This window comes from Haliaeetus leucocephalus, unplaced genomic scaffold, assembly GCF_000737465.1.
Source record: "Haliaeetus leucocephalus isolate CR32 unplaced genomic scaffold, Haliaeetus_leucocephalus-4.0 Scaffold162, whole genome shotgun sequence".
In the NCBI taxonomy this organism is placed as follows: Eukaryota; Metazoa; Chordata; class Aves; order Accipitriformes; family Accipitridae; genus Haliaeetus; species Haliaeetus leucocephalus.
Window position 1 is genome coordinate 6,518,550 of NW_010972598.1, and position 15,893 is coordinate 6,534,442.

General features: G+C 39.0%; 1 protein-coding gene across 1 annotated transcript in view; it reads right to left on the reverse strand.

The window, feature by feature from the left end:
* Positions 1-15,893, reverse strand: part of DISC1 (disrupted in schizophrenia 1) — a 186,129-nt gene that overhangs the window by 13,181 nt on the left and 157,055 nt on the right. Inside the window, 2 exon segments of the mRNA XM_010562955.1 lie at positions 5,682-5,726; positions 11,520-11,763. Coding sequence (XP_010561257.1) covers positions 5,682-5,726; positions 11,520-11,763 — 289 coding nt within the window.

The following is a 15,893-nucleotide window of genomic DNA, read 5'->3' on the forward strand; positions in this document are numbered from 1 at the left end:
TAACAGCTCCCAGTTGGAAAGTGGCACTTTACACTGATCAACAGCATCTCTGAGAGAAGAGTGGACTCTGCCTCCAGCTCAACATATTAATAAAATACAACTCATCTGAGCTTGTAGGTTATGTCAATGCTACAAGCTACTGTAAGTCTTAAGACTTCTTTAGTTATTTTTGCACTAACAGCAATTTTAGGAAGCAGCTAGGAGAGATTGCGGGAGTCAGGAAAGAGCTGAGATGCAATATTGCTTTATGGATTTTTCTGTGAATAGGGGATGTAGCTGGCTGGGATTTTTTTTTTGACCCCTCTAAATCCTTAAGCAGGTGGAAACAGCACAAATGTGGGTGTGATTTGCTATTTTTTTAAGGTGAAATTCTTCTGCCTTCTCAGGCAAAGTAGAAATTCTCATTCTCTCCCAGAGATGTGAGAGTCTGAGGCAAGAAACAGGAAGAACAGACAACGTTCCAGCTGATACACAGCTGGAGCATCAGCATATTGAATTAAGAGCAGAGGGAATGGCTTCCACTTTAGTCTTCTACATTTCATTTTACCCTTTTACAAGTCATTTTAGTCACCTATGAGCAACAGCTCTTCGACAGCATTACTCAAGGAAAATGTTTGATCAGCTTTTCCAGTGCAAACACCTTCTGTGCTCTCTTGGATCTAGTTCAGCAATTTTATATAGAAGAATCAGTATTGTAGTAGCTAGATTAATCTAAGTCTATTAGGGATTAGAGTCTCTATTAGAGTCTTTGGTGATTGTGCTGAGAAGCAGGATTCCCAGATATATCCTTAAAATTCATTCTTCCTACAGAGGAACTTCTGTAAAAAGGCGTTGCCTTACTTCCAACTAGCAATATCATAACCCCAATAAGATAAAAGCCTTAGAAGACCTTCTGCTGAACATCAAAGCCAGATTTCTTTCACGTGTACTAAATCCTCTCTCCTATAATAGTTAAAATAATTTAAAATAACATAAATAACAACCACGATGCAGACAGATACTTCACATTATGGCACATGGTTTAGAACAGCGACTTACTGTTGGCTGAAGTGCTGCGCTCTTACCCTCACCCCTTGCAGAAGTTAACGGAAACTGTGAGCACTTGAAACTCCAGAATGTCAGGCCAGGGCACCTCTTAAATCATTTCTAGAAACAAAATGCAACCATCCATCTATTTCTGCTGCTTGAGCAGATGCTTCAGTCACATGCAGGCTAAGCACACATGCCCTCAGATAACGAGCTACATGGCCACAAAGTGTCCAAAGCAGAGGTGGGGGAAGCATTTGTCCCTGCTCCGCATCCCAGATTTCCTGCCCTGTGTGCATCATCCTGGGCAGGTGTTGTAGACGAGGAAGGCAAAGTGTCCACTGCGAACAGGCCTGATCTCTTACTCTGAAAATAATGCCTGTTACTCATGACCAACACCATCCCAGCATCATGGGAAGGCTGACCAGGAACCAAGCAGGGACCACCAAAGCCCGCTCTGTGACTTGCAGTGCCATCAAGCCCACTGTGACTGTCCTCAGCTGGTGTCTGCCTACACAGCTCTTAGCAGCTGACAGGGATTTTGTGGTTCTGGTTGCAGGGCAGAGCCTGCTTCCAGGGCTAAAGTGCCCTTGCAGGCAGCAAGTTTTCCTACTGCAAACTTCCCTTCCTACAAACAGGGATGGCTACATTTCTTTTTACCCTTATATAGCACACAATGATAACTAATAGTTGTCATCTTTGTCATTATTTTTTATGTGATTGAAGACTTTTATTTTCAACCAGACCAGGATTTCTAAATCTCTTGTTTCTATTCTTTTCCTTCAGTGCATTCCTGTCTTCTACAGAGTGAGGTGCCCACATCAGCGCCGTAGTCCTCTGGAGGCTTTGACATTCTCAGCTAAGCACAGTAATTATTTCTGTCTTACAACTGACATTCTCATTAATGAGGCTGCAAATGACATTTGCCCTTTCTTGCAAGAGGATGAAGGTAATGAATCCCACTCTATTTGTAGTCCAGTATAACCCTAGATTCTGCTTCTGCAGTATTGTCATCTTAGCTGCTATTTACCATCTGTATACATAAATTCGACTTTTTTTTCTTCCTCAAATGTAATTTGCACCTGTCTTTTAACATATCCCATCTTATTGATTTCAGGCTATTCTTTCAATCTATCAAGAGCATTTGGAATTCTAATACTAATTGAAATTATGTTGACTGGCACATAAACTCCTGGCCTACCTCCTTTTTAAAGGCAAATACCAAGTCTGCCTTTTACTGATCCCCTGTGACTTCAAGCTTCCTCTAGGAGTTTTCAAAGAAGCTTGTTAATGGTTTGGAGATTGTTTTTCTTGGCTCCTATGCACTCAGAAGAAATTTCATCAGTCTAGCCTGACTTGAGTATATCTCACTTGCCTTAGGATCCTTTACTGTGTTTGTCTCTTGCTACCTTGTAGTGAATACTAAGAGCACTACATATATAGACATAGTTTATCATTCTTAGAAAGACCAAAAGCAAAGAAAATAAGGAAGAAAAAAAAATTTCTGCCCTCTGCTCTCATTTCATTATTTTCATGTTCACCTTTCCTAGAAGACACACCCGCTTTCTTTCACCTGTCCCTTACGTACGGCTTATCCCTGAACTCCCTTGCCGTTTTGCATATCTTTTGTTTACAACAGCTTAGTGCATTCAGTGGTCTTGCTGGTTCACTCTTCCACTGTACAGTACCCTTTTAGGCTCATCCTTAGGAACATTTTTGTCATTTCCTTTTCAAAATTATTTTGGGCCACTGAAGAGCTGCTGGCAGATATGTAGTCTGTTACTGTGGTTGCTCTTTTCTGCACCAAAAGAAGATGATGCTGTACTATCAACATGATGTCTTTTGGAGGGTACCAAAGATCTTCTGCTGATTCCTCCTCCTACACAGTTCGTCCCACAGAAACTCACCTGTTGCTTCCCTGGTTTTGTTAAGGTGAGCTCTTCTTTCACAGAGGTGGTTATCTGCCTTTTGTCAGAAAAGGGATTGAGGTTGTTTCCCAATTACTTTTGCCCTTATCGCCTTCCACTTACAGATTGCTAGCTTGTTCCATCAGCCTGTTCATGTATATTTAGGAGACTGCAGCACTACAACACGCTCCTCAGTTTCTCATATGCAATAATTCAGGCATAAAGCTTTCCAGACAGCTGTTTTGCAACTGTGACCTACCTCCTCCCCATCATCACACGCTTTCCCCACATTCCCTTTGCTTGCACTGGTCCCCTTCCCTCCTCCGCAGGGATACACCGCCACATGGGAGTGTTAAATGACTCATCAAAATTACAGCCCAATGTTGGCAATTCTTCCCCTCATGTATCTTCCATTACAGCTATGGAGGAGTGTCCTTGGAAAAGCATCTACACAGGAATAGAGCTTTCCATTGCCTTCCAGCACCCTGCTGTGGTCTGGGTGACAGCAGTCTTCCCATTCTCATCTCTAGTAGTAGACTGAAGACCTTCCCTGAATGCAGACTTCCTAAAATGAGTGTACACTACTGCACTGGCTCATTTAATTAAACTGGGACAATTCCAGTTCCTGCTGTGGGAGGATGAGGCTATTTACTGACTTACCAATAAAAATTCACAGTGGGCCAGGACTTGGAAAAGAAACAAAAGCACCAAACTGTTTTCTAGTGTCCACACCCTGCTGTGTGAGGAGTCAGCATAGCTGGGTATCATTTATAGGTGGTTCCGAGTATTGTTCACTCCCATCTCTGCTCCCGAGTCACTAAGATCCAGCAATCTGGAATGACTAACAGGCAGCGGGGAGACTGACAAGAGTGGATTAGGGGCCAGTGCGTCAAAGGAACATTTAGGCAAAGCCTTGACGTGGTACAGGGTGCTGACAGTTTCATAGAGCTCTTATAGAGCTGTCTACAAGTCGACATCAATCCAGCTGTGGCAGTGTGGTAGAGCCTGGCTTTCTAGCAAATTTCCGTTTCCTCTATTTGTATTGTTGCTCTCTGTTCTCTTTATGCACTTTTTTCCCCTCAAAACTTCAAAAGGGCCAAGTTCCTCCGGTTGTGAGGACTCTAGGATATTAAGCTCCTAGTGAATACTTCTCGAGTGGCAGCCCTCTACGCCTGTGAGCTCTGGTGCGTTTGTAAACCCAGCACACACATCGCACTCACATGCTCTGCGCACATCTCCTGTTAAGCAAAAGAGCAACTTCTTCATTCGAGGGTTGGGCTGTACGACAGCTTTCAGTGCAGGTCACTGCTGGACACGAGCATGCAGTTGTACTCTCATCTGCTTTGGTTCAGACCATACGCAATTTTTAGTTTCCAGCAAATATTCTGCTGTCTTGGCAGCTATCACTACCAACGTGCCCTCAGTATTTTGCCCTACTGGCAGCAGGGCTTTTCGCTACTTTTATCTCATGGGACTACCTGCCCCCATCTCATGTCATCTGTGGACACAAGCACCTGTGTTTTTGCTTTAATTCACAGCAAAGTTCACTGATAAAGGCTATTTGCATTTTCTGCAAAGTTCACCTTCACTCTCAAGGCTTCCCGTTTTTATTTATGCTGAACTCACACACAGCCAGGCAGTCCACCCTAGGCATGCTCTCATGTCACCGTCTCCTTGTACACAAGGTCAACTATCTTGAGTTTGGTCTTGCAGGTAGACTATCTTTCCTGGAGCATTCCAGCTGCTCCACAGTCTTTGAATTTATTGGTGGAAATCCAAAGAAATGCCTCATCTGAATAGTTATCCCAAATTGCAATTTTTTAAAATTTATTTATTCAATATTTGCTTGGCTGAGCACTTGTCATTTGTACTTGACAGGTGGCATGTATGCTATTATGGAAGGTGAACTGGGGGTTACTTACCCGTGTAATTAATTTGCTTGCTGGACACAATGCCTGGATGCTAAATTTCCTTAATATGTAAGTTGCAACCCAAGGCATACCCATATAAAAATGGACCAGACTGAATCAGTACAGCTCTTCGAACCAGTATAACTCTCCTTACACATATATTACCTAAACTCTTAGTTTGTACATAGACGGATTATTGTATGTAAGCAGGTTTTTCTCATCATTTACTCTCATAGGAAATGCATCTCATGTTACTCAATTATCCTAGACTTTCTTAATTATATAGACTAGGATCCAACATCTTTTTATTTATGAAAATAGTGTGAAATGACAAACACCCAGTATTTTTAGTCAGGTGAAATTCCTACTACCCTGTATTCTGCTGCAATATGTTTTTATACTTCAAAAGTAAATTCAAAGGTATTTTTAGTGGTACACAAGGAAATAAGTAAAGCATCATGATTTTCTTCCATTCCTAAACATCATTACAGTACTACAGTGAGGTTGGCTAAGTATTATTGGTCCTACTTTTCCCTAACATACTCATCCTGTTGTCAGTATGTATTAAAAGCACTAGCACAGGATTTAACTATAAACTCCCTGAAATACACAGCAATTTTGCCATTATCTTCAATGAAAAAAAAAAAAAAAAAAGAAAAAAAGAAAAAAAAACAAGGCCCGCTCCAGTTGTGCCTTTGTGGCTTTTCTAAGTGCTCACACACTCTCTAGCAATTTTTACCCAAAGGTAATACTATAAAAACAAGTATCATTAGTTCTAATGGAGACCCAGAAAAGTCTGTACAGTATCACCATTTTGTATTGCCTAGAAAACACTTACCTCAGATAAATGACCCTCCGCTCCAAATGAAATGTCTTCCATAACCTGTTAGAGATAAATTATTAAGTATATGGTAGATACATGCTATATAAACGGTAAGATTTCAATGGAACTTATAAAAACCATATAGCACATAAAAAAGTTATACAAGCTGAACTATTACATCATTTTGTTTCACACGCATGAAACATTTCAATTGCATTTATATTGAAGCAGTGGCAGCCACCCAACATTTAAAGCTAAATTTGAATACATTTTATCAAAGCCTGTCTTTGGCTTCCCAGTTAAAACCCACAAGGAGTGCTGCCTCTAAAACTGAAGGACTAACTATAGATTGAAAGAAACTTTTCTATTAAGTTCTTATGGATCTATACACCATTCAAGTGTCTACAGAAATTTTTTTGGCACAAACCCTGGAAGTGATTTTGGGCAGGAGAAATGAGAAACCCCACTGATGTTTTGTATTGGTAACACGTGCTAACTATAGTCGGTTCCTCTTTCAAAACTTGCTTCATCTGTAAAGCCTATAAGAAATTAGCCAGCATTTCATTGATTAGCTGAGGAGCAAAGAAATTTAATGTTAATATTATTAGAAAATCATTAATACTTATCACACATGAGAGTATTGATATTCTTTAATAAACTGAGATAGGGATATTGCTTTGGTAGGACAATACTTAGTATCACAGGTATGTGCATATATATGTAATAAAGCGCAAAATCATTATTCTGCCATAAGATCATTATTATTACTGGGTACTATTTTCAGTAATCTATCTGAAAAGAGGTTGCTCAGATTTCTTTTAACTGTAATATTAGTTTTCTGATTAGATTTTTACTGCAAAATACACGTAAGCATTGAGCTTACTGAGATGCTACGATCTCCAGATAAAGAGTTAGCATTTTTATCAGTAGATACTACACAACAATATCACACGCAGCTAAGGGGCATCTTACTGCACAAGAACACGTGTGACTGTACGACGATGATCTGATCATTACATATAAGCCAGCTGCCTGTTGCTGCAGAAATCCTTTCCAGCTTGGATTAATACAAAAAACACTCAAACACTGACTTTCACTGACACTTAATGCTGACATTTAAAACAAAGATTAAATTTAAAGTTTCCAAATTATTTTTGAAGCTCTACAAATACAACATTTAATTAAAACTCAAATGAATGCACAGTTTATTTAGCTTTCCAAAGGCTTTGTCCTTTACCCATTGCACATTTGCTCCCTGGACCGCAGGCTATCTCAATGCACAGTAATGAGTTACAGCCTGCTGACAGAGGCTTTCTTGGTGCTTGCTACCACTAAATTCTGAAAAATGTTGTGTCATATCCTGTGATGACTTCTTTTTAACGACACCACATTAAATATTAATTATTATTTTTTCATGATTGTCCACTTAGTATCACTTAGAACATTCAGTATCTTAAAAAAAGTGAATCAGATGAAGCCTTTGCAATTATAGAACATCTACCCAACACCAGAGTGCTCTACTGAAGACCCCGAAACATCGTCCCAGATGGCAAAACTGAAGTATGCAGAGGTGAGGAAAAGACAGCAGTCCTTACTCTTGCACCCACTCTCTGCTTCTTTTATGGTGAAAAAGTGAGAAACGATCCACAAAGAATTCTGATGGGCTAACTACCAAAAATGCTGACTTACAAAAGATAACACTACTGAATTTTGGTTTTTACCTTGTAACTTTAATCACCTCAATTTTCTTGAAATCTAGTAGGTGTTTCTTTCCTTCATAGTGATTAAGAGGGAGCACTGCACAGCATGCCAGATAGCAGAAGAAGAAGAAAAAAGGATAGGTCAGGAACTCAAGCCTGCAGGTGCACACATACTCATGTTCATCAAGATACTTGGTGTTAGGGAGGTCCCAGCACACACACACCTCTCTGTTTATTAGTTATCATCGGTGTTTCTGGTGTTATAAAAAGGTTTTGCTTATGCATACATTACCAACAAGGAAAAAATAAAGCAAGATATCATAAGGAGTGGAACAAGCAGGCGTTAATGTCTGAAGAGAAATGAAATGTTACTATTGTGTATTTTAGCAATCACCCAGATATGTATCTAACTATGCAATAATGATCATAGCATCTTCCGCCTCACTCACATGTCACCTGGGCAAAAAACTTGCAGTCAGTTTAAAAGTATGGAACATTTCTGGGATGAAAACTAGAACCCATCTTTAATTCCTCAGAGACCTGGGAGAAAATCAAGCTCAGTTAGTCACAAAAAGACAAACTGTAACTGCAGTGATGGGGCACCCTAATTTCATCACAATAGCTACCAGCTGGAGAGTACAGGCTTACATGAAAATTCAAGAATCTATATTAAATACATTAGACAATAAGCTGACTTTCACATGACTGAGGCTAGTAATACTGTCTATAATTTTGCTTCAGCATTTTTGTAAAATACTATAATCTAATGAGTTATCTGTAACTGAAAGGAGTACATCTTAAATTTTAAGTAACTCAGTGTTCCACGGGATGATTTTTGCTGGCCTCACTTTATTTAGTTTTGTCCACAAAATTGGTAATGATGTTTCAACAAGCTGAGCTGCCAAAGCATGTGATTGTCTTCCCTGGTTAACAGTCAGTCTTATAAAGGAAATCTGATTTACCAGATTATTTTGGGATGCCACAGTCGACCACATAGACAAACCAGGGGAAAAAAAAAAAAAAAAAATCTGTACTGTCTTAGAAAACACAGTTATGAAGACTATAAAATAACTGTTGACAGTTAATAAACCTGTGCTCACACACAATGGTAAAATATCTGAACTTTCAAAGAATTTATACCTTACATATTTTATACCAGAACATGTCATATTTTATGATCTAGTGAGGATATTTAATTAAAAATGAAAAACAGCCCCTCTGCAAAGCAGTATCTGAGGATCTAAGTGAAGGGTTCTTTCCATTTGTCTATTTTGCTCTTCATATTCTTGTTATGTTTCTTATTTGTTTCTTTGTTTTCTAATGAAACCTATACAGTAAGACACAGTTATATGCAAGAAAACCGTATTTATAGTATACATCAACAAAACCAATATCCACTCCACAGTAATACTTAGCCAGATATGACATGATAAATAACTGGAGAGCTTCATTTATAGCATTTCACCGTAAAGTAAATCAATCACGTGGGAATGAAATGTACCTTCCAAGGCATATATGCACATATGCTGTTATTACCCTTTGCTATCCTGTTTTGAAGCAAATAATTCAGTAACCTCTAAATACAAAGAACACCACTCTTTCCTTCTGCTTCAGTGACCAACAGCACGCTCCTGAAATTCCCCAATGGGGAACAGAGGTGACACAGTTGAAGAGAATAGTCATTCTAGAAACACAGCAACCACATCAAGCTACTCCTCTCACAGGGACACCACAGCCTTGTTAAATAATATCAAACCAAGTATTTTGACAAATACATGCTTCTCTATTAGGTATCCCCACTTGCTGATAAATGGCTACAAAAAGGTTCACTACTAATGGACAACAGTAAGTTTTCCCATGAAAGTCATACGAATGGCTAAATTTAGAGACTAAAAGCCACACCACTATTATTTTTTTTCCACAAACATTAAATCATTTTTAAATAAAAAAAATACAATGGCATATAACAGAGCACTTAAATGCTACAGAAGTGGTTTGTCTTTCAACTAAGTCCATTTACAAATCAAGACATTCTCCCTTGCACTTCAACATGTTCAAAACTGGAAGTTAGCATGATTTGTAAGTGATGTGTCAGGTTTTTTGTTTGGTTTTATATTCTGCCTTGTGATGAACTACTAGGAGATGTTAGGGAATGTTATGCTATAGCTCTTCTCTAAAAGTTTAGATACTGCCTGTCACTCCTACTGAGATCCTCCTGGCTTCACTACCTAAAATGTACTTGTTTGGGTAAAACTTCTATGCCCCACAACAAGGGAAAAAAAATCCCAGCTTCCAAAATTATAAAAGCAAGCAGAACCAGAACAGATTCTATATGTTGGGTTTTGTTATGGTTGCAATGGGTTGAGGTCATCACCGATCTGTAATTTTGCCCCAATGGTTCAAGCGGCAGGCAGCACTGAAGCAGAAGGCGGCTTGTCAAGTAAACCATGATAAAATGTCGCTGTGTTGCTCAACTCCTAAAAGCTGGAAAATGAATTAATGTTCTTATACTAACAAAACTGCTTCTTTTTTTCTTTCAAGTTTGTCAGTCCTAAGAGCGCTGTGGGAATAGATGCAGGAATACATCCCTCCACAGGTCCTTCACTGATGTGTATTTTCACGTTGATATTTACACATCAGCTTCTGAATTGATTTGGGCACATTCTCAAAATGGAGTTTATTCAGGATACCAGGACAGTCCAGATCCCAGGCAAAGGCATTTATACTACAAAGTTTAAGCACCTGGATGAAGAGCTGAAGTTAGGGGGTTAGTCTCCTTAAGTTCCCACTATGGTTGATGGAAACAGAGAGGAAATTATCAAAAAGCAAGTTCAAAAGGAGGAGCATAATGGAAGCACTGCAAATATGCTTTCCTCCTCCATTAAACATACAGGAAACCTGTCCCTCTCCAGTCCTGCTCCTCTCCCCAGAACCAGAAGTCACCTCACTTCAGCTGCCTACATGTCAGTCCAGGATAGCAATGCTGATTTCCAGGGAAACGATCTGGACTTCCAGGGGCGAAATAGGTGATCATCTACAGCACAAATCTCAAGAGTGCTACAGAAACAGTCACAAAACCGCAAACCCTCAACTGCACTTTTAAAAGGGGAGCACAGCTTTCCATAACCAACAGAACCCCTCGTATTACTTCAGCAGACTCATCAGGAATACAGTAAGGGGGGAGTGGGGGGTCAAAGCCACAGCTGACCATCGGCAATAAAAACGCTCTCTATGTGGAGTCAGTTCATAAATCGTTTTCCCTAGGAAAGGCTGCAAGTACTATTGGAGCCCAACTTAAAACCAGAATTTTGCTAACAAAGAGGAGATTTAACAGTAAGGTAAGGGCCTGCTTTCCACTAAGTCTCAGCCTGTATAAATGCAGAATTAGGCATCAGCTTTCAAGCTAACGCACAGTTCAATAGCTCTTAACACCAGGTGCAATTAGGCACATTTTTAATTTTTGTCAACCAAATTCCAAGGTAACAGAACTGACAACTCATGTTGGAGGGTCTTTTTGTCACAGTAGTGCTGTTGGGTGATGAAGCTTTTTAACAACTTGTTTACGTTGGCAGCACAGTTAAAGGATTATTAGGTAGCTGTACATTTTTCAAGCAAGGATGGCATTCCAGAGCAGAACAGGAAAACTTAAAAAGAAATTTGTCAAACCTTTCAAGGCTCATGAATTTTTTCCTCATTTTAATATTTGCTGGATGCTGGAAGCCTACTGGCATTTGAGCTAGGAAGCCTTTGACCATTCCACTAAGGGAGGAAAACTTACTCTCTCCCCACTTCAGCTAACATAGATCCAGGCTAAAAAGTCAGCACAACTAACTCGAGTGAAACTCATCAGTGAGATGAGGAACAGCTCATAAATTGTGTTAAATACTTACTAATTTTCCCTTTAAATCTTGACGTACATTCTATATTTATTGCTTGAATAATTTCCACATTTTAAAAAAGACTGATGGTGAAAGAAAAAAGGGTTGAAGAGCTTCTGAGAAGCTAATAAATGATTTTTTCCTGTCCCGGATTGGAGGCCAGATGTTAAGTTCATACTTAACCTGCCCTGCTGACCCGTCACCCAGATTCAACTCCTCTCAAAAAGAAAACTGGCAGTATTGCTTGAGATGCGGCTGTAGAATATTTCAGATACCTCTTTCAGCTCACTGTGTTTGGAGCAGGGAACAGTGCTCCGCTCTGTGCCCTTTGGAAAGTGACCTTCTCTTCTTTTTTCAGAATCAGATGGGCCATCAGCAGACATCTCCAGCTCATCCATTTGGTTCTCCTCTTCCTCAAAAACACAGCAACTGGTTTCTTTCAGTTGAAACCCTCGGATCAACAGCTGACAGGCTTCCAAGTCAGCTTCCCACACTCTTTGGAGCAGCTGGCTCCCACAGCTGAAATAAAAGCCAAAAGAAAAAAACTTGCATTTCAGAGAGAATAGTTGCTATTTCAAGTAACTTTTGGGGTGACCGATTATTATTAGATAGGAAAATCAGAACAACGGAAAAACAGCAGCAGCTCAAATACTTCCACAGAGATAACACAAGCTATTTCAAATTGAAAAGCAGTAAAATTATGGCCCTATTACAAAGCTGATGCCATAAAAAAACCCCTTTGTGCTAAGATGTTCCAACTGTATGGCATACACTGGCTACACATGACCTTCTCCTGATCAGACGCAAGTCCAGGAGTCTTGCAATCACAACCAGACCTTCCTTCATGCTATTGAATATACGCACCTGTCACCCTAAAAGCAGTCATGTGGTTTTCCTCAATTTGATGTAGAAGATCATGTATGAACAATCACACTATTTACTGCATTAAATCAGCTCTAATTTTTGGAAAATAGGTACACTAAATTTCTTGCTACACTGAAATGTGCCTGCTTCAAGTCTGGTGAATCAGATTAAACTATAATACTCTTCCTTTCCTTTGGTCTTATACTTTTGAGGGTTGTCCTTATCTCTCACTAATGTGCTTTGGTTTTTTTTCTACTCTGTTATCCAGCAAAAAAAACCCCAAAGTATTAGGAAATTCAAAATATCAGACTTCTTCATAGTTTTAATCCACTGATCATCTCTCAGAGATGTCCATGTACATTACAAATACTGCTCCTGAGATCCATCCAATAGATATTTTCACCTGAAGTAAACAGGAATTCTAGGCATAGGCAGTTTTTCAGAACAAGACACTGAACACTAACATCACACTGCTTGTAAGAGATGCGGTCACATCTCCATTTAATACATGTTGTCCCTAAGGAATCAAAAGATTAGGTTGCCTGCTAGAATATAGCAGATCAGTGGCAGAGCCTGGGATGGGACTCAGAAGTGCCGATTCCCATGACAATACACACTTCCAGATTTGAATGCTAATATCTATAACTGCAATATTTTTTTCACAATGCTTTTCAAATTATATCATTTACTATATAATCAGAAGCAATTATAAATGACTAAAAGAAGGAAAATAACTGATTTTAACTTTTCTGACTAAATTAAATACCAGCTTATCTTTTATTCTAAATGAAGGATAAAGGAGCTGCTCTGCTCACAATGAATTCATTAATCTAACAAAGGTACATTTTTAACTCTACAAGATGCCAAGCTGTAAAATTCACACAGCAGTATTTTGAGACTGAGAGCAAAATTAAGCTCCAGAAGGTGAGCTATTTCATCTGTGCTTAGCGTCAGTATATGTGTTTACTGAAGGCAGAATGCAGCATGAGGTCCACAAATTGGTCTCCCCCAAGGAGTTCAGATTATCACTAATTAGGAAGGGAAAAAATCTTCACTGGATTACATTTGTGTTCCATCTAGGTAGTATTGCACTTACCAAGCCAGAAAATTAAAATAACCCCCACCGTTTCTCTGCTTGTCAGTCACATCATCATGGTCAAAACACTTCCCTGCAGATATACATAAGCCCATTTGCTTGCTCTTTGAAAAAGTTTGTTTGCAGCTATATACGGCTTATTATTAAAGGCTCAGAAAATACACTAGAGACCTAAATCATAATTTCCAGTGGATAGCTTGTTTTGGCTATTCAATTTAATGAAGAGCTCTATTGACAAAACTACAGCAGATATAGTGATGTATGTAGCGTTCACAGTGGAGATGATGAACAGCATATATAAAAATACAGCGTAACAGTGCCTGGGCTGCAGTTATTTGGCCACAACTCAGCTTATCAGTCAACATGCTTTTGATTGTGTCTAACTTTTACACCCATTTTAGTAATGAGCAATTACTGAACATACTGCTAATAGCTTGCTTTTATTTTAAGGATGTCTTTGTTTTATCGTTATATCTGTAAAACTCTGATACAGCTTAAACTAAGATACTAAGATGTTACGCTGAACTTTTCAACTGAAATCATCGAATGCATGTATACTTGGGTACTCTGAACATACCTAAGCCCAAGGACTTTACCTCTTTTAGTCTGTATTTTGAAATTCAGTGCCTAGAAGCATTTTTCAAACACACTTTTTGAATGAAAATTGCTTGAAAGCTGCAAGTATCTGACACAGAAGCAGATACCAAATTATTATTAAAAATTATCTTGTCCCCAACATGCAAAAATCTTTAGCTTTTACATCAGGTGTAAAATCAAGCTCAACTGAATTTCAGAGTTTGGTTTAATCATGTTCAATCCACACTAAAAGTGCATTTGCAGTCTCCATGAAGCCAAAATTATGTGGATGCCTGTACTGAACACAGTGAGTGTTTTCAGGTATACAACTTTTCAAAATGATGGATTGAGATTGGATCACATTTTCTATTATTCCTATACTTATAAATATTTTATGATGTATCAACCTCTAGGTGTTACACACCTGTTTGTACATTACTATCAAAGTGGCATACGTGGCAAGTTTAATGGAGGTGCTAGGAACAATTTGCTGGAATCCACAACAAATCACAACCCTCAACCATTTATATAGAACCAGCAACAACAAAGCATACCTTAATCACCTACTGACTGCGAATTTCCAAGCACCGGAGTGCTCACGAGTCCAAAGTACCAGGCTTTGTACAAACACCAAACGGATTACAACGATGGCCCTTTTCTCAGAAAGACTTTTTAAGTTTAAAACAAGCAGAAGAGCTAGAATACAGACAAGGATGTTCAAAGAAACACTGAGACAACAGTGGACTGAACATGGCATGTTAGATACAGTAGAATAGTTTAATTAGTTACATCAGTAAGTTATTAGTCTAATCACTGTCAAGCACACTGAGGTATCACAGTGAATGAGCATTTTAAGGACTTGCAGGAGGCCAATGAAACAGGTCAGTGGATATCCAAGATCTCCCTGTCTCCATAAAGGAATCATCTAAGAAAAGCAAAAGATGCTCATATAAAAAACACACTAGGCAAGTGATTGATACCAATGTAGTTTAACATCTGCAGATGGAAGTCAGTCTTTTGATGTTTAAAAAAAAAAAAAAAAGGAGAAAAAAAAAAGGCTCACTAGGTGGTAAAAGACTGTGAGCAGCCTTGACACTGTAGTAGTAGTTCTCTAGTAGTTACATTTAATGTGATAGGACAGAGGGAACCAATGGAGAAAAGCAAACAAAGTTAAATGACCAGAAACACAGAATTAAAAAAAAATATATATATAGAAGAAGAGAGAGAGAAAGAACAGTCATCGCAGTGGCAACAGCACTTTGAATGGATGAGAGTAGGGCAAGACTGCTTTTGTCAAGTCACGGCCAGGGAAATGGATGTTGAAGCAGGTGAGATGTAAGACTCAAGTAATTTTTTAGCTGGATGGATAGCTGGGACAGGTCTTATCTCAAGGATACTACGCAGAAAGAGCCTACAAGAGCAGACCTAATTTGACTTGAAGAATGGCTCAGACATCCACAGCAACACAAAGGACGCAGCAGGGAGAATTCTGGATTAGGTCAAGTTGATTATGATGAAAGAGCTGTCAGAGAAACAGACCCGTTTATGGACAGGAAGAAATGAATGTGGAACAGAGAGGTTTATCCTTGAGTTCTCTTCATAAAGTGGCAATTGAAATTGTAATTGCAGATGCCTTTACCAAGTCTCAAGTAATTTTCTAGGAAACAACACCGGAGACCAGAGGGTACAAGGAAACTAGAGGATAGCTTCAATCTACACATAACGTTGGGTGAAATGCATGTTGAGAGGCATATCCAGCAAGGATTCTCTCTCTCTTCCTTGAAGTCCAAAGAACATTGCTCCTCTGTCTTTTCACAAGATTCCCAGAGTTACTAATGGGAACTCTCTATGTGGCTCTCAGCACAACATTATTCTAAAGCTATTTATAGTGCTAACTGGAACTACGAGAACACGACTTTCCTATTGAGGGCTCTGCATACATACAAAAAAAGGCACATTCAGTTCCTGACACTATAGCCTAAATGAAAACATGCCCATGTAAAAATAGCCAAAAGATTTTATATTAAACCCCATTTAAAAAAAACCAAAACAAAACAAAGTCCCCCAAAATCTCCTCAAAAGCAAATCAAATCAACACAGGGAGATGTCACTA